The 24,287-nt window shown below is 39.8% G+C and overlaps 1 protein-coding gene across 7 annotated transcripts in view; it reads right to left on the bottom strand.

Moving 5' to 3' along the window:
- Positions 1 to 5,271: 5,271 nt before the first annotated feature.
- ror1 (receptor tyrosine kinase-like orphan receptor 1) overlaps positions 5,272 to 24,287 on the bottom strand; it is a 280,910-nt gene continuing 261,894 nt past the window's right edge. For 4 of the 7 annotated variants that reach the window (XM_048539649.1, XM_059647861.1, XM_048539651.2 and 1 more), the window contains exon 9: positions 5,272 to 8,405. In XM_048539649.1, the coding sequence (XP_048395606.1) occupies positions 6,978 to 8,405 (1,428 nt within the window). In that variant the 3' untranslated portion in view covers positions 5,272 to 6,977. The remainder of the gene's footprint in view (positions 8,406 to 24,287) is intronic. The other 3 variants (XM_048539650.1, XM_048539653.1, XM_059647862.1) reach the window with 3 other exon arrangements.

The raw sequence follows: 24,287 nt of genomic DNA, 5'->3' as shown, positions 1-24,287 counted from the left end.
GTATGTAGCCAGTGGCAAGCTGATATTGCCAGGTACGCGTTCTGACTTCCAATTTGAGAATTTTTGGCAAACAAGTTATTTGCCATGACTGGTAAGAAGGGAAGCTGAATATTAATGAGGCAAGTTGCAGCATTAATATGATGTGTAACAAGCTATAATCCCCCTACTTGTAAACTCTCTGCTGGCTAGTGAGAAACTCTCCTCACTGCTTGGCAAATGCATAAAAAGTGGTGTGAATTGCTCCTGATGCTGAGATAGAGCTCACCAGACTTCTCATCTGATTCTGCCATTAATCTTGCCATTGTCCATGTTGCTCACATTCCTAGAAGTTTCCACCACAGTCTTTCAAACGAGATTTTAAGCCAATGCCTTGCCTACCCTCTGTGGATGTAATGTGGTCCTGTTTCAAAGTAGAGCAATGCATTATCTCCGTTGTCCTGAACAAAATGTATCCTTCAATTGATGTCACAAAACAGTTGTCTGGTCGTTAATACATTGTTACTTGCGGGGCTAGTGTGTACCAATTACCTGCATGACAATAATGATTACACTTTGAAAATATTTTTTGGCAGTTAAGTAACTTGGGATAACCGGGGTTGTAAAAATTGCTTTGTATAGGCCTTTATTTAATTCATTTCATCATGGCCAGGATTTCTTGGTGAAAGGAGCTGATTTGAATATTTTCTTGTATTATGACTATCACAGCATGCCCGAAGCATTTTGCCCAATCTTTCAGCAGCATTCAGCACTCCTTTTTTAAAAAAATTAACAGCAATTTTATTACACACCTCTGGAATAGGTATGAGTTGAACCTGGGTCTCTTGGTCTAGGGGTAGGGACTCTATCGCTGCACTACAAAAGGTCCCTTTCAGCACTCCTATTAATTGGTGCCTCTATAATATTACGGAAGTTAGCTTGGTACCCACAACACTGCTCTGCCAACTCTATATTCTTTAACATACCTGATTTACTCAGTGGTCTCTTGCCTTCAATGATGCAGCACGACAGGCAGGAATGCAAAAACAACCAAAACCTCACCTAAGATAACAAAATGTGAATCTGATGAAGGGTCTAGGCCCGAAACGTCGGCTTTTGTGCTCCTGAGATGTTGCTTGGTCTGCTGTGTTCATCCAGCTCCACACTTTATCTTGGATTCTCCAGCATCTGCAGTTCCCATTATCTCTGATCACAAAACCTTACCTCTTTTCCAGACTCATCACCAGAATACAGTTCCACAGGTACTGGCTGCCATATGGTATTTTGTTGAAGTATGGCTTTCTTGTTTTGTGATTCTATGCAGCAAGTTGAGGCAGACACTTTGATTGTCAAGAACAACATGATTGTTGTCTTCCTTTGACATGTCCATCAGATACTGGGCAATGATCAATTAAGGCCGACTCCACACCCCAACTAACACAGGGGTCATGTGCCTGGAATCATCAGTAGCAAATTAAGATATGATGGGCAAAGATCTTGCTTCACTATACATTGACTTTCTTTTCTCTTTTTTTAACCTATTCGGTAGCTTCCTAGTTTCTCTAGTGAATTTTATTTTACATTTTGAGACTGGATAGAAGGCTTACTCTAATTCCCTAGCCATTGAGATTTAACCACAATGAATTAAATACAGATGAAATTTCCATGTGGGTATATCCTCCCAATGTATTACCATTTGCTAAATCAAAATCTAGTAAGGAAATTATCTATATACATATTTGGCATTTTAAAATTCACTTTTGGTTCTCTTTTACTTTTTTCTGTCAATATCCCTATCCCTAACCTCTCTAATTCCCTCAAATATATCTCATACTTTCTTTACACGCTGCTGGCACATGCATTTTTACTGATCAGAATCTTCTTGCAGTTTTTAATGCTTACTAGGCAGCATAGATTCAGGCAATTTGTATGTTGCCTTTATTTTGTGTTAAAAAAGATAACAGAAGAAAATTTCATCAGCACTGGAATTTTACTAGTTTCTTTTCTGCCTTGTTTATTGGTAGCTGGTTGCTAAATTGCAATTTTTGATTAAGTCTTCAGAATTTGTGATTGGCACAATTTTTTTAACCTAATATTTTATAGTTTCTGACCTCCATAGTCGTCATTTGTATCTGACATTTGACAAATCAGATGTAACTGTGAGAAATGTGTTACATATTAAGTGTGATGCCTTAGGTATATTACACACGAGCAAATGCTGCTCGCAAGACCTTATCAGGCAGGAATAGATGTTCTTGCACGAGTCTTCAATAGGAAAGTTAATAACTTTGGGAAGCAGCTGCCTGAGATCCTCCCTACTAAGGCCATTTACATGCTCACTCACACACATGCATGCACGCACGCACACAATCCCAATTCACTCCCATTTGCCATTCCATGCAAATCTTGTGGTTGAATTTCTCCTGGTATGTCATTGATCATCAATTGAGTATTCTGACGGACTCCATCATATTCTCTCTTTGCCATGCATGAGGAAGTTCAAGTTTGTTTATTCTAAGGTATTTGTTTGGAATTTAACTCTCAACTTCTTTTGGAACACATTGTTGAATTTGTAATGTATCCATATTACATTTAAATTTACTTCTTGTAAGATAACAAATTTCCCATAAGGGTGCACTGAAGCGGGTCTGATGTACAAGTGAAAGACGGCGGTGGTTTGGACGTTCTCGGACATTTTTGCAAAGGAACCATTTCTTTAATTCAAAATTATGTGGAAGCAGTGGCAACGAGGGTGGGGTTTGGAGGAAGGGACAGTATAGACAACATAAAAGTAACCAGAATTAGAAAATACTTCTGCCGGAAATTGAAGATAAAGAAAAAAATTTGAGTTCAAAATTCATTCAGCAGAAAGCAAACATGGGCATTCTGAAGCAAGGCTGGATTAATTTCAGAGATTGTAGTTACGGAAATGGTTATCAACATTTCAGGATTCAATTGACAACAATGTGTTGGCAATAGAGAGACGATATTTTATTCTGCCCAGGAATACTGACGAGTTGAATAGCGGCTAGGAGGCAAAATAGCCCAGCCAGATTTACTTATGTGATGTCGATGGTAAAATAATCAGAGGAACACTTTGAATACAGGTTTACAAAGAAGATTTCTACGTAATAACTGTAGTAAATTGAAATCAAGAAGGGCATGCTGCCAAGTCCCCAACAAACATTCCTTGTGTAAAACCTCCACAAACTGTAATGAATAGAAGATCTAGGCCCGAAACGTCAGCTTTTGTGCTCCTGAGATGCTGCTTGGCCTGCTGTGTTCATCCAGCCTCACATTTTATTATCCATGAATAGAAGATAATGTGTGTGTGTGCCTCAACTCCTAATATGTGTTCCCAACTAATATAGCTCCATGCACCAGGAGCACAGACTCTTTACTAACTCTCATCTACACATTTTATGGAAATCTTGTGGCTTGGTGGGTAACATCCCTGCCTCATAACCAGGAACTTTAGTTTCAAGATCCACCACAGTGCTTGATGACCAAGGAAGATGCTCATAATCTGGCCAACAGGTTGAATATCAATCTCCAAATTCTTCCAACATGTGCTAGTAGTAGGCAGAAAGAGGAGAGATTCCTGGTCAGCCTTGTGATCAAAAAGATTTAGTCTTTGTACCAAAGTTCCACATTATACAGTCATGTGTAAGTGCACGTTGTCACTCCCTGACATCCAACAAAGCTTCTCCCTTCTGTCGAATTATTTATGTTGTCAGTGTCATTGGTCATCTCTAATAACACTTCAGCAAATTCTTTTAAATGACTATAGTTGTTAACCTGAACAGCCATACTTTAACTTGTCAATCCTATATGTACAGCAGCTCACCAAAGTGAGCAAATTGTCTGGAGTGACCCTCGGAAATACCTTCTTCATCTCACAAACTCCAACTTTCATTGAATTTCAAAAGCATTTTCAAAGAAGCCAAAGAAAACTTCTTTACCTCTTTGTACAAGTTAGAATCTTGTTCCCTGTACCATGTTCCAATGATGTGTGATCAGAATGTGATGTTTGGTATTCCATGATTCAAGTACCATTGTGTGTAATGTAGAATACAAATTATTCTGTTTTACGAACCTTCCCTTGTTAAGGCAAACTTGAACCTGATTTATACTTCTTGCTGCAGTCAAGTACTACTTAAATGGTTTAACGGATAGGTCATGTTTTGGACTAGAGTAATGTCACTGGAGTAGTATTCCAAGCAAATGCATCGGTTCACATTTCTCAAACGACACCCCTACCTTGCCCTGCCAGTGAAATTTAAGTTCACTGGATAAAAAATCTGGAATTCAGAGTTCTGTGTTCCTCCAGCTTTAGCCCCTTCTATATCCACTATTTCCTTTTACTTCATTGGTGACCATGCCTTCAGGCGTCTGGTCCTAACTCCAAAATTCCTTCTCTACATCTACTTTTTGCAACTCTCCTGTATAACCAAGCTTTATCAATCTCTCCTAAAATATCTTTCCTCGGCTCAGTGTTGATGTTCTTCTTATGATTTACCTTCCCTCATGTTTTAACCCTGCATTAAAGGATGTTTTTTAACAGATTCTTTGTGTAGGACTTTAGCCTCTGTTGGTTTCTGTCTCCATTTACTTAATGTTCTTATGGATTCAGTATTCTTCTAATGAGGCGGTGTGGTAGAGGCAGTATACTTGGCCGCAATCATCACTTTCTTTAACCTCCAATGTTTGGCCTCAGCCTAACACCAGTAAAAGTGTTCAACGTGCAAAGAGCCTTGGGTGTCAGTAATCATTCTGCATATGTGAGTGTCAGTCAGTATGTATCATCACAGCCAAATATGGACCCTGTCATATATTAGGTCATGCACAGGAATGGAAAACCATGACTAACTTTTCTCCAAGGCCAAGTGTAACAAATCATAATCATACAATTTTACAAGACAGGAACTGGCTGTTAGGACACGGGAACTATTGGTTTTCTCTACAAGATACTTAGTTCACTTCAGTTACCCTACCTACTCCTCATACAGCTGTATTATTCCCCCTTTCAAGAACTCTATTTCCACAAGATTTATGGTAGAGAATTCCTCGTTCTGACCATCAAGTATGTGAAGATATTTTCTACAGTTTCTGTGTAAATGAGGGTTATCTCACTGCTTTCGAAGTAATCATAATTCAGCAGCACAGAACATAGTTCATTTGTTCCTGAGGTTACAAAGAAGTCCCCAGTATGAATGTAGTGAAAAGCTGCTCACAACTTATTATAAAAATGACTAATGCAACTCATACGAATGCAGCAGTAAAATACACCAAGGATACAATGCAGGGATGTATTTGAAGTTCTTCATACAAAACAATTAAAAACATTTTGTGCAAAAAACATTTGTGGAGAAATAAGTCCTGTTACAATATAACCACACTGAATACTAGCCATTCCATTGATGCTGGTCTTCTGGTTACAAACAAATCAACAAGGCTGTGTCCTAATAAAATATACATACAACAGATAAAACAAGATTAAAGCACACCTCATCACAAGTTATTTGTAGGAAGTGGTTTTAAACATGAAAACATCTCCCAGAAGGACAAATCACACTAGGAGTTGGTATTGCTAGTTTGGTTATGTTTCCATTCTAAAAGAATTATACATCCTCAGTGACTGCATGACATGGCAGTTCACTTACTCAAGCAAAAAAATTGTCCAGTTTTTTGTAATGGAGCAAGTTGAAGTTCATCTGGATCATCTTTGTAGTCCAGATGCTTAGATACATGAAATTAAGGAAAAGAATTTCCTCAATGTGTTTTATGACAAGCTACAATATTCTCTGACCTTCCTTTCTTTCAGCATCAATTTCAATAACATTTCAAAGAACATTAGTCCTCACAACTCCCCCAACTCTTCCCCCAATTCATTCATCAAATTGATCTACCAAACTCAAATCTCCCTGTCAATAAAAGTTGATTGTCTTCAAAAAGCTTGCATTTTGAACCAATTTATATTAAATAGTTGCATAGCAACAAATATAAGTGAAATTTACTTACTATTTATATAAATTTAAATTCTAATTTAAAATGTGGCTTAAACCAGATATATGTTACAGTTATATTCTTTTATCAATGTCACCATTTGTATTTTATCAGAACCTGTGAACTTTGTGAAAGTTCAATTCAGTTTTGCTGGGAGAAAGCTTATTGAACCGCACATTTCAGAGATGTGTTTACAAAAGGAGGCATACTCGCTTCAAAAAGTGTCCACAGAATGTTATTTGTTTTTGTACTTTGTTAGAAAATTAAACTTTCCTCTGAAATATCACACTTTTGTTACTGGGTATGTAACTTCTTTTCATCAAACTCTCACATATTAATCACTTGTGGTGGAGTTAATTCTTCTCACAGAACAACAAATAGCTGAAAAAAGATCATTAATTCAAAACAAAATTGCCACAGTTCTCTGAAAGGTCTAATGGGTAAAGGTACTGCTCTCAGTATGGTACTGAGACTTACAGACCGGAACTGCCTTGCCTTTCCTATCCTCATCTCAGCCAGCAGTTAGAACACAACAACTGGTCTCAGTATTCTAGAATATGCAAGAGAGGAAACGAATATTAATCAAGGTTACTGCTGCTAATGACTACTCAGTGATGTTTGCTGAAAAGCGAGTGATTGTGCAGACATCACTTGAGCACGGAGGTCACAGTAATGAGCTCCTCTACTGTCAAACAGAGGGCAGGTTCACACATGATGAATGGCCACTTAGAACAGATAGAGTTTTGTACCGTGCAACCAGAAACAAAAGTACCTTCAGGATAAGATGGCAGGAAATAAGGGAAAAATATTTGCTGCAATAGTGCAGAGAAGTACTCTTTCACAGTTTGGTCAGGAAGATGATCATAGGTGGCTGACAGCTAAAGCTTCACTAATGCGTTGTCATGTAAATAAATCTTCTTTTCATTCCCTATTTTCTTTCTAAAATCAGATTATACATAATTATAAAAACTGTAGAAACAAGTTCTATATATATATTACAATTCTGCCCTGATAACAGATTCATTCCCCAATTGGCCATCACTGTCCCCCAGTAACGTTGTCTGTATTGGGTCCATTTGCATTGTTTTGTGGGACATATGTGCAAAGATTGGCACACTGGTTCCACTAGGATGGCTTGACATGGATAGATGATGAGATAGCAATGGAGTGTTTGCATCATGATTTGATCCTGAGGAAGGCAAGCTTGTCACATGGCCAGTGCTTGTTGATCCACTCCCACTGCTAGGTGATCGGCTCTTTGGCGGCGGACCATGCGGAATCATTCTTGGTGGCCCTTGTTGATAGTGGGTCGCTGTGTAGGCAGCAAACCCTGCCGGTACAGGATAACTGTTAACTTGGATGAATCTCTGATGCTGCGCTATCGATGGACCAATTAGGCCTCCAATTTGGGTCTGAGGTAGACCCTGTGCTTGATATATGTGTATTGGATACCTTGGATTACTGAGGTTACTAACTGGGCTTGCACTGAGAGATGTCGTCTGAGTTGTGGCATTCCCTCCAGATGGTGTTGTAGAACTGGTATGACTTGAAAGGCCTTCCCAGGACCTCAGCCTGGCATGAATATCCTTAAATCGTGGTCTTCTGGCTGGGATCTCGTGCCAAGTTTCGGTCATTAAATCATACATTCGAGGAGGACAATCTTCTGGGCATGGAAGTAACTGCCTCTTCCGTATCATTTCTATTACCTCTTGATTAGAAAATCCGTAATATGGCTGCAGTCCAAAACTAAAAATCTCCCATAGAACAACACCAAAAGACCAAATATCTGAATCACTGGAAAACTTCCCAAACATTATAGCTTCAGGGGGCATCCAGCGAATTGGGAGGAGGGATTTATTTTGCACTCTGTAATAATCGGCTGCATATATCTCTCTTGAAAGGCCAAGATCAGATATCTTCACTCGCAGTTGTTCTCCAATAATAATGTTACGCGCTGCAAGGTCTTTGTGAACAAAATAATGGCTAGATAGGTATTCCATTCCAGTTGCTATCTGTATGGAGATGTGCAAAAAATCAGCATGGTCCAGGCTAGATTTAACAGTTCCATCTTCATCGCTGCTGCAGCCGACGTCGGAATGGGGTGATCGCATGATGAGAAATTCATGAAGGTCACCATGGTTCATGTACTCAAACAGCATGCACACTGGTTGTTCCTGTGTCACCACCCCAAGAAGGCAGACGACATTGGGGTGATGCAACTCTGACATCAGGGATGCCTCCTGCTGGAACTCTGCCCAAAGCTGGGGGTTACTGAAGTCCTTCAGGGTCTTTATAGCAACAAGTTGGGCATGGTCCATTCCTGGAAGGTAAAGATGACCTTTGTAGATTTTCCCAAAGGCACACTCTCCTAATTCTTCCATAAACCGTACAGCAGAGAGAGGCAGCTCCTTAGCTTTACACTGCTGGATGAACGAAAACAGATTATAAGGTTTGGGATCAATAACATCAAACAAAATTCAAAATGAATTATATATGAATCCGTTCATTGATAATATGAGCTCAATAAGTCTATTTCAGGTACTTTGGTAAATTATTTAAGGAGTGGTTTGTTTAATACCATGAATGTAACATATGAGATATTTGACCTAAAATAGTAAAAATGAAAATCTGCAACAAATATGTCCCCAAACTACCCTAGTTTATTTATTTCTTTTGCTGTTCAAATTACACTAATTGTTGCACTGATATCCCATCATACCTTACCCTTAAGTGGCCAACTATAAGTACAAATTGTTTGCCTCATCAGAATATTACATAACATCAGAGCCAAATCCAATTCTCATTTGATGCCTATGATCACACCGCCAGACAGGATCAGGAGACGGAAAACTTGGTTCATTTTTCTGTTCCCTGGAGTGGAGTCACTAAAAAATTACAATAACCCCCATTAGAAATAGCTGCCTCAGCAAAGGCCAAGAATTTCCCAGGACAATGCTGGTCTGTATGATGCAGTTTAACTCCCAGTATTGCTTTTTACCTACTGAGTCAATTTAGCTAGCTGCAATGACAATGCTAAATTTTAAACAAGATCAGAAAACAGCTAGTAAGTATTTTGAAAAAGATAAGCCCTCCGCTTTATTCATGACACGGGAACTAAAAGAATGACTATACCACTTCAAATAAAATTTTGATTTCTCTTGAAAACATTGCAGGCTGTATTTTCTTACTGCACATACTCTCACTTTTCAGAGGGGCACCTCAGAACAAGGACACTAACAGCACACAATGTTCCAATCATTTAAGCAAACAGGAGGCATGTTGGGAGTCTCTCACACACACACACACTTTCTTGATCTGCGTAGGCTGAGACACTGTGCTAGGAGTGTGCAGTTGGAAATTTTACCCTTATAAAGCTGACATTTTATTCAGGAATGCTGTGCCATCAGGAAAAAGAGGGAAGAAAGCACAGGCGTTAACCTCTCTCATGACTTGTGCAGGTTTTTCCAAAATAACCTGCACAAAACTAACGTGCAATATGGCTTCTTTTTTCAAAAAATGAAAAACACGTTCTGTGCTTCTTACAGCAGCTCATAATTCAGGATCTTGTTTTAGAATACACTGTGGACTCTACCACTTAATAAACGCCACTAAAATACTTCCAAAGCTGCAATAGATTTGAAAAACGAACCCATGCATTGCATGGCAATGGCAGGAAATAAAGTTTCATTATAAATGCACAGATGGTCTGTATTAAGAGCAAATCCTCAAGGGCAAGGTTGTTTTAAACTGACATACACTATATTATACACCAAGTAATAAAAGAAAATTGACCTCTGCATGACTCTGAGTGGATTTTAGTTTTGTCTCTTTGCACCAAGACTGGGCGACAATCAAAAGAGAAAAGAGGAACCATAACTTTGGAGTTTCAGGAAAGCTTGTAACACGACAGGAGGCTATAAATCTGCTTTTCTTTGTTTGACAGACTGGTCTTGTAGTGAGACGATCAAACTGTACAGCAAATGTAAGATACACGCTCGGTTCTCAGCCAAGATAAACTGAGCCCAATGGAAAAAAAACAACTGACTCCAGACATGCCAGATTTCCGCATTTTCTTTCCCTCTTTCTTAAAAAGCCACTCATGTTAAGTACCAGGCAAGTCTGGGTTTCATTTACCACATTTCAAAAAGAAACAAGTAAAGTGACCATATTCCTTCTGTGTTCCGTTTACTGGACCTTCCTAAATTCTTTTCTTCAAATACTGAAATTAAAATTTTCCATGCATAACTTTAATTCACAAAAACTTTTCTCCTCTTTCACCTATCCGAAAAAACAAAATGGTAGAGAGTTAATCCTCAGTCCTGCAGTTAAGAGGCGTAAAGGTGAGACCTGCAGTCCAGGAATGACCTTAGACATCACTCAGTGTGTGCTAAGTGAGCTCATTCTAACTGAAGCAACTGTGAGATGCTACATCACCCTCTGTGATGGGGAAATGGGGGAAAACAGAAAGCTGTCAAGAACATGCTTTATTATCCAATTGTTCCCACTAGAATGCATGTTATTTTGTCGTGGGAGGAAGAAGGTCAGGCTTATGCTTTAATAGTTAAATGGGCTGTCCACACTTTCTGTTGACTGTTACCATGAGGTTTGAATGAGGTACCAGAGAGCTGTCGATGTCTATTGAACCATATTCCAGTATAAATCAGGCCCTGAGGAACACAGTGAAAAAACAGTTGCCAAAAACTGTATAGATCAATCTTACTTCAGCATTTAGGGAGTTATTGAGGATACAGCTACTATAAGAAGGACGTAAAACCTACAACTTGACAGGCAAAGTCCATGGATTTATAATAAAGACCAATAATACATGTACCAAATGTACCTGATGTTGCAACATGATGCCTTTTTTTTAACCTAATGATCAATGAATTCTTGGGTCTCCTCTGCCCCAGGTGAGAATTCCTTCCTCCCTTGTCTGGCCACAGTCAGCTCAATCCCTTGTCGCATGCCCCTTGCCAAGAACCATTCAGTTGAATTCCTGGCAGCATCCCATCATTTGGTGAGAAATTAATCCAGGCAATAATAACCTTTCATGGAGGCTGAAGAGCTGATGAAAGCTTTTTTTTGGGAAGGGCCTACCAGAGTAAGTGCCAATCAGGAAATTAAATGGCCAGCGGCAGGCCTTTGCCAGGATCAAGGAGCCTGGGGTTGAAAATTCTGCCCCATAATAGTCATTGGTCAGGGGCTGATAGCTTTCTAATTGCAGGCAGTGCTGCCTGAAGGGGTAGCAGGGGTTAGACCATAAGGCGTAGGAGTGGAAGTAAGGCCATTCAGCCCATCAAGACCACTCCGCCATTTAAATCATGGCTGATGGGCATTTCAACTCCACTTCCCTGCACTCTCCCCGTAGTCCTTGATTCCTTCTGCGATCAAGAATTTGTCGATCTCTGCCTTGAAGGCATCCAACGTCCCGGCCTCCACTGCACTCCGTGGCAATGAATTCCACAAGCCCACCACAAAATGCAGTGCACTCACCAGAAGTCCAGGGTGGCGGAGGGACTCTAGGCCAAAGGTGAATGAGGGCATTGCAGGCAAGATGGTTGCTGGCTGGGGAGAAGGCAGAAGGCTGGAAGAAATGGCTGGGCTGGTTGTCAGCATACCTCTCCCCATAACACCACCCCGACAGCCCCCCACCTTCCTGACGGTGAGTCCCTCGATCAGCCAATGTTTACCATTGAAGAAGGGACTCCCACTGTGACTTCAGCCTTAAAGAAACCCAGTAAGAGCTTGTTGTTAGGGCTCCGCACCCACCAACAGCAGCAGCAGAATGAGCCCTGAAAGTGAGTTTTAGTTCCAACTTAAGCATCTCAATTGGCATCAGGGCAAGAAGACTGTCCGATTAACCTTCCTCCCTTGGACATAATCAGGGTGGTGCTGATAAGTTAGTGGGGTTCACATCTAAAACCACACCATCCAAATAAATGTTCCCCTCCATTCTCACCTCAAACAAGGACATTAAAATGTGCCCTTATCTCTTACATCGTTTCCAGGACCTTCAGATAGGAGACAGTGAGATAGATACATTTCAAGCTGAGCATCACACTTTGCTCATTGTCGGTTTCCATCTCAGCCTCCAACTGTCTATCTTCACTGAGGTTACACTGCATTCTTGCCGAGGCAGTCTTTAGATGTTGCTGTTTTATTGTAGAAAACCACTAAGAGTAGAGACCCAACTGCTGAGCAACTGTGGCCGGATGCGGGTCTGTATTTGACCTTCCCAAAAGGAGGAGGACATGAGTCAGCTCCCATCAGCACAATCTTGCTGCACCTTTGCAGACTCATTCAAGGATGTCTGGACAGGGTCAGTCCTCTGTTCTCTCAAATACATGATCCAGTGGAACCTAGGGAAGTGGCTATTTAGGTGTCTGAGTGTTCAGTGATAAAAGAGGTCCACTGTGTCATACAGGTTAGGGAAGTCTGAAGCTCAGTTCCAACCCAAGATAAAATTGAGCCAATCACATATTTATACTGAACGAACTCAGTGAGCCTGCCTAAAATCAACTCACTTAGCATGAACAATTCTATTTTCTCATTGTTAATTAGGAAAATTGGTGTGAGGTGAGAATGTAGGATACTAAACCACAGGGTTTGAAAACCAACAGAAAAGAAAACAAGGAATTTAGAACGAGGTGATTTGTCATATGTCTGTGGAATCAACCATTGGCAGTTTGTGGTTGGGGGTGGAGTGCCATCAATTTTTTTGTACCGCGTGCAGAAGCCTATTTGATTAACAATAGTAGAGAATAAAACACTTAAGGTCTTAACAAGTAGAAGCATTTGTCCTGACCTTATGATGTAGCTTATTGCCTGATCGGAATAGGCACAATGCTAGTTAGACGTAATTGCTAATACTAACGCGGGTAGAGATGACACATTCAATGCCATTTAGAGCTGGACTCGTTGATCTCCACCCGACTGCATGATGTTGTCAAATGAATTCTTAAAACAAAGTCTGAAACATTAACTTTTATAGAACCATTACATTATCCAAAATCTCACCCCAAACTTTTTTCTCCATCGTGAACATTCATATATTCAGGTTATGTAACTACTTTAACAGTTACCACAACCTTATTGTCCTTAAAATTTGACTTCACAAATTCAGACACTTGGGGTTTCTCTACTCTTTCAGAACACATTTGCTTTAGACTACACATATTCTGACTTTCTACGATTCTTTCTCCATTGGAGGATCATTTATATTTTGAATATTGCTAAACCTGGTAATTTGTCTATTTCCATATCTGCAGCACTCTTAATCCACAAAATTTCGCTTGCAGAGAAACTCTTCCCAACTAACTCAAGCCCCATACATGTCTTCCAGGAACATGTTTTGAGGGTCACCAGACCTGAAACGTTAACTCTGTTTTCTCCTTCACAGATGCTGCCAGACCTGTTGAGTTTTTCCAGCTACTTTGTTTAGTTTATAGTCTCATGAAGGTCCACCAGGGACAATAGTTGTTCTGGTGTAATGTCCTGGATTTTCAGATGGGGGCATTACTTCTGTCAGACCATGTAGCGAACCTGAGCACATTGGTCTGGCTTCCACGAAGTTGCACGCAGCTTGTCTCAATTTCCTTCAACCAAATCTCTAGTCTCAATTTGTTAGTACTCCTCCTGTGTTCAAGTATGTTAACTCTTTAGCTCAGCTGTTTGAGCTGTTTGGATGTCAACATTCATCTTCTGTGAATGCCCTCCTGATGAATGAAATATTTTCTGCTAGAGGATACATTACCTTAGTCACTAGTACTGATAAACTTCTTTGAAAGATGAAGAACTAAAATGTGGCTTTTGAAATTGTCCCAGCTGTGGTGGCTGTTTTGCATTAAGTTTTTGTGAAAGTAAGTATTTGGCTTTCTGCTGCTCTGAAACAATGGCACTTGTTTAAATCGTCTAGAAGTGTCCGATTATGTTACAGATGTGCCATTCTTTTGTATTGGTTCAGCACTGCTTGTGCCTGCAAGTTTTCTGGTTCCACAGTGGTGACACTGACTCATTGTATATGCTGTTTGTTCTAGTCTTTGTATTGGTTTGTCACTTTGTGCTTAGAGCATTTGTACATTATAAAGTGAATAAGTTCTGTTGCTCTCCTGTGGTCATGTTATCCCTCTGCTCCCGGGATTTGTCTGCAAGTCTTCCTACTTTCTGCTTCATTACAAAGTGAACAACTTACTCCAAAGTCAAATCTTCTTTGGACTGTAATAAATCTGATGAAGATTCATCAATAATGCCAACAACTTATGAAACTGATTTCAAACCTCCACAGTCACAGTTTTCACCTAATCTGTAGAAGTCAGTAATGAAATTATCCATGTCTTCACCTGCACGCTGAAGTCTTCTGTTTAATTTTGACCTTTCAAGAATTTTATTTGTTCTAAGGTAAAGTAATGGTCAAAATCTTGTGGAATTTCTTCAAAAGCAAATATGCCTTCTTTTAGACATTAGTAATTTATAATGTCATCAGCTGTTGGATCTATTAAATTCAACAGTATATTTACTAGTTCATCTTGAGACCTAGTATTTAATTTTGAAGCAGTTTTGTATTTTAAGAATAGTTTCCTCCAAATGGTTAATCCTGCATTCTGTTTGGCTTAATCTGGCATTAAATCTTTGAGGTAATATTGTATCTCCTGCCATTTTCTTCTTCATGTGGTTATTTATTCTTAATACAAGACAATGGTTTAAATTTGTAGCATCTCCACGATGCTTTAATTCTCTTGATTTAATGTCTTTTCAAGCTTTTAAACTTGTGTTCTAAAAGATTACTAGCAAAACTGTATCCTTGTACTGATTGTTGAGTATTTTTTCTGTGAATAGTAAATGTCCCTTTTATCTTTATCCTTCCCAGTCTGATCTCTTATACCATTAATTTAAAGTTTTGTTTTCCTCATAGTTACAGGGCCTTTTATTCTTAGAGCTCTGAAATGATTGCTTTCCAGCCAAATGTCCATTTAGTACTGTCCTTATATATCCTTCTTCAAACATTTTGTATCTGTGAAGTGTGCCTAATCTTTATCAACTATATGCAACTACTGGAGCCAGAGGTCAGGGTGGAATGCTGCCACAAATCCTCCTTGCCATATTAACTGTGTTGAGCAAAATTACAAAGACTACCAGGAGCCAGAGAGGACACATCTTAGCCAATGGGAAACTAGAGTTGGACTCCTCATTCTCAATCCAAAACTGAATGAAGTCATCAGATTGAGTGGAGCCTACTGCAGTCTGTAACATTGACAATTTTGAAATTATTCATTATCTTTTACTATAGGAATGTCAAGCTTGGATTTCAAAAACTTGGAAGCTTTCTGGAGACGTTGCGAATTGAGGAAGTTAATGACGTGTATAATTTTCAGATTCTAGAAAAAATGAGCCTCAGTTTCTACTGAATGAGGATATATGGTAAAGCAGAAAGTGATTTAGGACAGCACTGTTATGGATAATTGTACAATAAAATTGTATAAATAAAAGATCTATGCATAATGGTGCTGGATAGAAACATGGCTGTGGATGAGAGAAGTGTTTTCTGTCAGATGACAATTTTGTTACATTTATATCTTGCCCATGTTTGTGAGGTGCTAAAACCTCAGAAATGGAAGCAGTCCTGGGATGGACTTGAATTTTACAAAGCATTACAAGATTCTATGGCAAAACAGTGTCTTTCTTTAAAAAGGAATGTGAACCCACATACTTCCTGGAGGTAGTTTGAGCAATGGAGGAGGTAAGAATTCTATGTGACACCATTCAAAGTGAATTCAGTGGCGGTGCTAAGATGAAATGTGGACCCACTAAGGGTAAGAGGTGACAGCTGTTGGTTAGATGAGCAAGCCACACAAATGCTTTTTGAATCACTGAAAACAAGATGAGTCTTCCCACTTCAAGGACAGAGGGGATCAAGATTCAGGCTCTGAACCTTCAAATGTCTGGGAGTTTTGAGGACTGAGGTCTAAAAATAAATTGATGAACATTTTATTTAATTATATGAAAAAGTGTGGATAGGTTATGCAGTGCGTGAAGACAGAATGATGAAGAAATAATGGGAAGGGGCACTACACATTGAGGAAGCCCCAAGGCATTGAGAAAAAAATTCAGTCAACAATACATAGGGACTGATCTGAGCCAAAAGTAGACAACTAATACGTAGATAATAAAATGTGAGGCTGGATGAACACAGCAGGCCAAGCAGCATCTCAGGAGCACAGAACAGAGCTTTGATGTGAGATCATGTGAAGAATTATACAAGCTTTGGGAATTCTGAGCAAATGATGAATAATCCAAGCTCTGCAAGAGCTTGCATAATATGCATAACGTGGTCTGCAAGTTCATCAATGAAATGGCTATGCCTTAAAATCATACATGTGATAGTCATTAGGTTTGAACTCTCAAATTATGTATTCCATTGAACATCAGCAACTGGTCTGATATGAGAAAGTGCTTTTTATGTGCAGCAGAGAAATTAGTTAAAAGGCAAGGATGTTTTGAGCAAGAGTAAATTTCCAAACAAGAAGAGTGATAAGATTGAAGAAAAGGGTATATTTATAAGGTGCATTTCTAGGCAAGCATCTTAAGAACAATGAAATGTCAATTACTACATTTTGTAGGTGCATAGTCAGCAAAGAAAAACACAGGTTTGAGGGATATTGACATTAATGTTTATAAATACTGAAGTAATGGCAAGTGATTCTTGCCAATATCATTAAGATTAGAGTTAGAAAATAACAATGAATTGAAATAATCATCTTTCCCATTTAGAAGAACTAATCATGTGATAAAGAGGATTCACAAAAGTTATGAAAAATAAATTTGCTTCATTATCACAATTTAGGAAAGCAAAAGGTTCTTTTGTAATTGAAAGATATTCCATTTGATTTTGAAATTTAGACAAATATTATTAGAAACGCAAAAGAGACAGCTATGCAATTTAGTGCAGTGAAGGCAAGACATTTATAGCCTTAGCTGATATGTCTATGATGTAAAGTAGTTTAGGCATACAGAAATGTAATTCTGTGGATTGGGATTTGGAATGTGAAGTGCTATGGAAATTGGAAGGGACAAGATCATTCAGCCTAAATACTGAGCAATGTGGCATTAATGGAATGATTATTTGGGTGATGTTGTGCTTCTGATGTTAAGTAGCTGGATTGAGAGACTTGCAGAAGATGTCTGGGTTGCTGAGCACCCCAATGTTATCCCAGATCCCGGAACCACGGCTTCATTGTTTGAACAAATATTGTATGAAATAAATCAACAGGAGGCCTAGCTAAAAAGTCAATGCATTAACTTTTAGATATCTGCGCTTGCATTAAAATTCTGTAACACTCTTGGAGCACAAAGCTGGAGTCTGGTGATCATCATTATTTCAGCAAATAAATTCATTTGTAGGCCAGGAAATTTGTGAAAGGCCTGCTGGGAGTACTCACTGACAGTCTGGTGGTAAAACAACACATTTTACATTCATTGTGAAAATCACAGGAATATAGACCAACATTTTTATTGTGTTTTGTGCCAATGTATTAGAATTAATTGCTCTCTCAACCTGTCCTGCCACCTTCAATAATCTGTGAACATATTACACCCAGCTTTACTCTACTGCTGTGCCCCGTTTAGAATCGTATCCCTCGTTTTGTATTATCTGACCTGGTTGAAGAGCAATCCAGGCCACAGGCAAAATATGTTGGCTGGGGGTGGGGGTGTTCACAGTAGGAATCACAGTGGGAGGGGGATAGGACTTGGCTCTCAGCAACCTCCTTCATGTTGATGTCTATTCCTTTGATCAGGCTCCCTGAGGACCTTTACAAGGGACTCTAGGCCCCAAAATGTAATGATAACAAAGTGACCACATGGTTTTAGCTGCTAAGCACTCTGCAGGACAACAGACCTGTCCAAGCTGGGTTAATTCTAGCAGCTGAAGGATGAGGCCTTTAAGTGGTCATTAATTGGCTAATTATGGTCTTCATGTGATTGTTGGGCTAGAAAATTATTTGGGGCTTCTCACCCAGAATGTGCTTCTCTGCACTCTGACCAACTCTACAACTCATAGCTCTGGCAATGCTTTGGCTGTTCTATCAGAGTGAAATGTGGCTTTTGTTTTTGTTTGTTCCTTCACTTTGAACTTGTCACTCACTTCTATTCTGATTTCTGACCTTAGAAGTTTTTGATCTATTGGCAAAGTCGTCTGGCTATGACATGACATTAGTCAGTGGAGTGGATTACTTGCTTTGCCTTCAGTACATGTGCTTCTCCATTCCAAGATTACCTCGTACACATCACTGTCAGATTGGGTTGATTTTTTATGATCCCTTTGGCAATTTGCAATATAGCATAAACTTTGCATTTGACAGATGTAGTGTGCATATGACATGTCATTCTGAATTTCTCAATCATTAACAAGGCACCTGAATTATTAATTCACAAACTGAGGACTACTGTCATTTTTGCAATGTCAGGAATGTCATATCTACTGAATGTGCCTTTGGACATTCTACACTCTTACTGATGGTTGAGGATGCCAACTTGCAAATGTCCCAGGTATCCAAATATAGTGAACTGTGACAGGGAAATCAATTCTCATGGGAGTGACGATATCTGCTCCAAGCTTCATCCACAGCCTGTTGAGGATATGATGAGACATGAAGGTTCTTTAAGCTTGCATAGTTTGATATTATGGACACACACAGCAATCACTGTAGGGCTTGTTGATCTCATCATTCAGGTTTAGTTGATGCTGCAATTCTCTTGTTTTCTGCAGATGAGATAAGATTCTTCAATGGTTTATATGGATATATTTTAGCATCTCTTTTCTTTTAGGGATAATGCTCCTAAACCCTCTATATAAGATACTACTTTCAGCCATCATGTCAACTCGAGAGTGGTTCATGTGTGACTGAACTGCCAGAGAAAGTGGTGGATGTGGATACAGTTATAAGATTTAAAAGACAATTGAATAAATACATCAATAGGGAAGGTTGGAGGGATACAGGACAAACACAGGCAAGTGGAACTTGTTTAGTTTGGGGAAAAACATGGCGTGGACTAGTGGGCCAAAGGGTCTGTTTTCATGCTGTATGACTCTATCTTTGTATGTCTAATACTGTCTTCCAGCAATTAGTGTGTCTTTGATGGCCAAGGTTTCAGGCCATCTTTCCACTACAATTTCCTAAGGTACATGAAGATTTGAATCATGTTGTATAGTTGGCTTAATCTGATTTTTGTCTGTCAGGCTCTGTTTAGCTGTTAATGGCTTGGCTTCGTGCAAAGCACTAGAAATCTCTTCTAATTGTGAAGGGTTATCAGTTCAAGGTTTTGGCATGTTTCAGCCAAAGTGAGGGGTTTTGCTTGGAACTGCTGATCTCCTTGCTCTGAATTGTTTTGGACTCTCAGCTTAGTTTGTCCTCTTGGTTGACTATTGTTCCATCAAAGAGCCTCAGCTTTAACGGCTTTCTTTTTGGCTCACCATCTTAATAACGAAGTCAGCCTGGTGGCCCTCATAAAATATGGGTTCCATGACTGGGGCTGTTAATCAGGTCAAATCAGGGGGCCCTGGCTGACAAATAAGACCAGGAGTATCAGACATTCTGTTCACTCTTAAAGTGGGCTGTGAGGGAGCTGGTTCAGTGTCGAGAACTTTTCACGCATAAATAAAGGGTCCCTTGGTGACAGGATACTGGCCTCTGTGGAGTTATTTGAATCTTGTGCAACTCTACTCAAGCCTGTGAGCCCATGATGTTGCAAGTAGCATCTGTGTCTTTCTAACACTTTTTATTAACTTTATGTTGTTCGTCTGCAGTCATCATTCCAACAGTAACAATCCATTCTTTTTTTTAGCCAAACGACTGGAAGACATCAACCTGTCTAGGGTGTGGAATGAATCAGAAGAATCATTGTTTAGCATCCAACAATCATTTTTACAGGTTTGCTTTAATATTTTTCAGGGAAACATTTGTGTACAAGGTTGTTGAGCACCTTGCAATCATAACATTGCATCCACCTTACCTCCCCCACCCTTTAAAATGCTTCCTTTTCCTTCATGTTATGTCCTCAACAGGTTTTACGTTTAAAACTGTGGCCTTGAGCTTTCTGCTGTGCACTCTGTAAACTGTGCTTCCATTATTTTCATTGGCTTATGCTTGGAAGCCTTGACTGCCTTTCATTGTGCAAATGTGTCATTTCTTCCATTAACACTCTCTTACTAATGCTTCAACACATTCATAGCTTCTGCACATCAACAGCTTTTTTGAGAGTTAGTTTATCTTCCTTTGACATACATGCTGTCTCGACAGGATTTCTTGTCCCTAAGACAATCCTTTTTTTTGATGAAGTCAACTTTCAGTTTCCCAAGTTCATTAGAATCAGCTAGACATCACAGTGTTGCCACTAATCAATATGCTATCTCTTCCTGAGCTGGATGTTAATGCTTAGCATTCATAAATAACATTAAGAGAAGGTTCAGAGGGGACTTTCAAAGCATATAAAATTTCTCCCACTTGGGTTTTCTGCTCTTGAATGAAGACTATGAAGAACACAGCTGGAAGAACATAACATAGAACATTACAGCACAGTACAGGCCCTTTGGCCCTCAATGTTGTGCCAACCTGTCATACCGATCTCAAGCCCATCTAACCTACACTGTTCCATGTACGTCCACATGCTTGTCCAATGACGACTTAAATGTACCTAAAGTTGGCGAATCTACTACCGTTGCAGGCAAAGCGTTCCATTCCCTTACTACTCTCTGAGTAAAGAAACTACCTCTGACATCTGTCCTATATCTTTCACCCCTCAATTTAAAGCTATGCCCCCTCGTGCTCCATCACCATCCTAGGAAAAAGGCTCTCCCTATCCACCCTATCTAACCCTCTGATTATTTTATATGTTTCAATTAAGTCACCTCTCAACCTTCTACTCTCTAATGAAAACAGCCTCAAGTCCCTCAGCCTTTCCTCGTAAGACCTTCCCTAAATACCAGGGAACATCCTAGTAAATCTCCTCTGCACCCTTTCCAAAGCTTCCACATCCTTCTTACAATGCGGTGACCAGAACTGTTGTCCCAGCATTGCTTAGAGAACTACTACTCTCATCATTTGAAGTTTCTCACTCAACTCATAGCAATCTTAATAATTCTGCCATTGAGATATGTAGGATCGCCAGTTCACCTTCAATTTCTCTTCCTGTTTATCAAAGCATATACTAGAAAATTCAAAGCTATTATGACTCCGCTGATGTCCTATTCAAATTTGCAAACTAAAGTTTTGATTAATATTTGCTTTCAAAAAACTACTAATTTTTCTATAAATGTTGAAATTAAATCAATTCCAGCTGCACACTTGCGAGACAGGTTCCATCTGGTGGGAAAATAGCTTTTGCCCTGTGACCCATGTTTACATATGATGACACAGACATCACGTGACTATGGTAACCCACAGTGTACAAAGGCATTTGTCCAAACACACTGTAAAGTTACACAATTAGAGCATCATTACGGATAATTCAACTTCGCATCAAGGTAGACATAAAGAAAAATGCAAAATTGAAGGATGCCAGGATAATTTATATTGGCAGAGATTAATTGATCTAGCTGCAGCCAAAATAATACAAGTGTTGATTCAAAATCTCAACATATAGAGGCTTATTTAAAACTATGTACTATTGTTGAAATGTAATACTTTACCATTAGGATAAGATTCATCTTATAGAAGATTGCTTGCTGACTATTTTACTTTGGAAAAATGCCACCGCAATATTAATCTGACACTCAACCACATGCATGTGAGTGAATGACCACACAGTGAGAATGATTTTCATCCCAAGCAAGAGAGAACTGGGCATAGACGGCAGGCCCACACACAGAGAGCGGCTCCCCCTGTACCTGGGAATGCATACTTCCCCCATCTTGTTTGCATTTCATGTTAATTGCACTATTGTCTGAACTCTTAATAGTACTCCATGATACACTGCCAATGATTTTTTTAAAGACAATTTATGTGAGGCAAAGTTTGCAGTAGCTTGCTTTTTAAACTTAGGGTTTCTGCTGAAAATTTATGCAGCCAACACATCACCAGTCACGTTACTATCTGCGAAAAGGATCTACTTCTTAACTTTGGGCTTACCCAGGTGAGGGGTGACAAAGACTGGGAAATAGGACACCTTCTCAACTCCAGCACCCCATGTCAGCATCAAGCATTCCTTGTCAATTATAACACAGGCCTGACTGATAGTAAAACCCATGCCAGATACTGCCCAGGGTCATCTCAGAGATAAAGCAAGTGGCGTACTGGCACACCTGGAAGCTTGTGACCCTAAATGCTCAAAAGCTGTTTGCAAATGTATCAGCTCCAGCTCCAAATGAACGATGTAGGGGCACAGCAGAGGACATCGGGAACAAACAGCGCTGTAGGGTGGCTGTTTATTAAAACAAATAGCTCCTTCCCTTGTGGGCCGCCAATTGGAGGCAGCACAGCATGCAGCCAGCTGCTTAGTTAAGAACTGATCATCCACATCAAAGGACCGCTGCATATGGTAAATAGAAAGTTCACCAACTTTCTTCATGGTAGACAGCCCAGTGTGGTACTGAGTCATACAGAACTGGAAAACATCAGCTCCTAAACTTAATTGAACACACTTGGAGTAACAGCAACTGTACTATGCAACTATGGCGCTCAAGAGAAGGGAAATGAAATCATCCAGCATTTCAATTCTAGCTCCAATGAAAAGGCATATTTGGGACTGTACGGGTTGTGCACCCTGCCGAGCCCCGCAGTCAAAGTGCTTACCATCAAACACAGTGTAAGTGCTTACCAAGACGTTGGGCCACCAGCATGCCCCCTGAAACACTGGCGAATTATACCCCAGCACAGGTTATTGACTTCACGAAAGGAAGGAAGGAAAAAATGCCCAGAAAGCTGTCCAACTGCAGGCTGAAACCACCAGGATGCCATTGAGAAGCTTTGTTTTAAAGTAATCAAGGTGATAATTTCATCAACTGAACAAATCCGTATAATCAGTTATATGCACTGAGTTGAACCAACGAAGTTGATATTTAATGTTGCAAATCTTGCATCGTGCGAGTACTTAAATTTCAGAGTGATCTGTTGAATGAAAAGTACTAACTGACTGATAATCCCAGTGTTATCCTTTTAATTATTTCCCTTTGCTTATGTTGGTTTGGGGTGATAAGCCTCAGTTAACACACAACGCACAATCAATAAGCGGGGCACATGTGGTGCAGTAGTCATGTCCTTACCTCTGAACTAGGAGGCACAAGTTAAAGTCACACCTCCTCCAAATGTGTGTCATAACAGTCCTGAAGAGGTCCATTAGAAAATATCTGTGGACTGGTGGTGTCCCTACCTCTGGACCAGGAAGCTTGAGTTCAAGACCTAGTTGCTCTGGGTATGCTATAGACTGTTTGAACAGGCTGATTAAAATAACTATGAAACTCCTTCCAGAAATGTGTCATTCATGTCTAAACAATTTGATTTAAAGAAAGTCTATGGAACTCTTGTGAGATAGCCATCTTATATGCCTGAAAAATCAAGCTTCCCACAAATGTGAGAGGCATTTTTTTTGTGGAGATCTGCTAGAGCTTACTGATTTGGGGTGTGATACACCAAAATGACCATCTTGACTTCTCCATAAATAACAAAGTGTGAGGCTGGATGAACACAGCAGGCCAAGCGGCATCTTAGGAGCACAAAAGCTGACGTTTTGGGCCTAGACCCTTCATCTGAGAGGGGGGTGGGGAGAGGGTTCTGGAATAAATAGGGAGAGAGGGGGAGGCGGACCGAAGATGGAGGTGCAATGGGTGATGAAGGGTCTAGGCCTGAAACGTCAGCTTTTGTGCTCCTGAGATGCTGCTTGGCCTGCTGTGTTCATCCAGCTTCACACTTTGTTATCTTCGATTCTCCAGCATCTGCAGTTCCCATTATCACATCTTAACTTCTCTATGTTGGTTAGGATAATTGAAACTCAGCTACCATAATCCTCCAAAAGGAGGAACAGCAAAATCTGTTTAGGTACACGAATACAGGGCGTTACTGAGGCTTTCCAAATGGGAATGTGATACACCAAACTGATCGCTAGAGTTCCGATTTTGATTAGAACAATGAAAGTATAATCTCTATAATCTCCTGGTTAAAAAGAATTTTCTTTGCATTAATTTTGTGGCACTGCATTAGCTGTTAGCGTACTGCACTTGGAACATGGCCAAATGCAGGAATGGTTCAGGGGGGCAAAAAACCAAACAATTTCAAAATGATCGAGCCCAGAAAGCTGGAAGAGCATTTGTTTCTTCC

The sequence above is a fragment of the Stegostoma tigrinum genome, chromosome 8, assembly GCF_030684315.1.
Source record: "Stegostoma tigrinum isolate sSteTig4 chromosome 8, sSteTig4.hap1, whole genome shotgun sequence".
In the NCBI taxonomy this organism is placed as follows: Eukaryota; Metazoa; Chordata; class Chondrichthyes; order Orectolobiformes; family Stegostomatidae; genus Stegostoma; species Stegostoma tigrinum.
The sequence above is the reverse complement of the archived record's forward strand: the minus strand, read 5'-3'. Positions and strand labels throughout refer to the sequence as shown.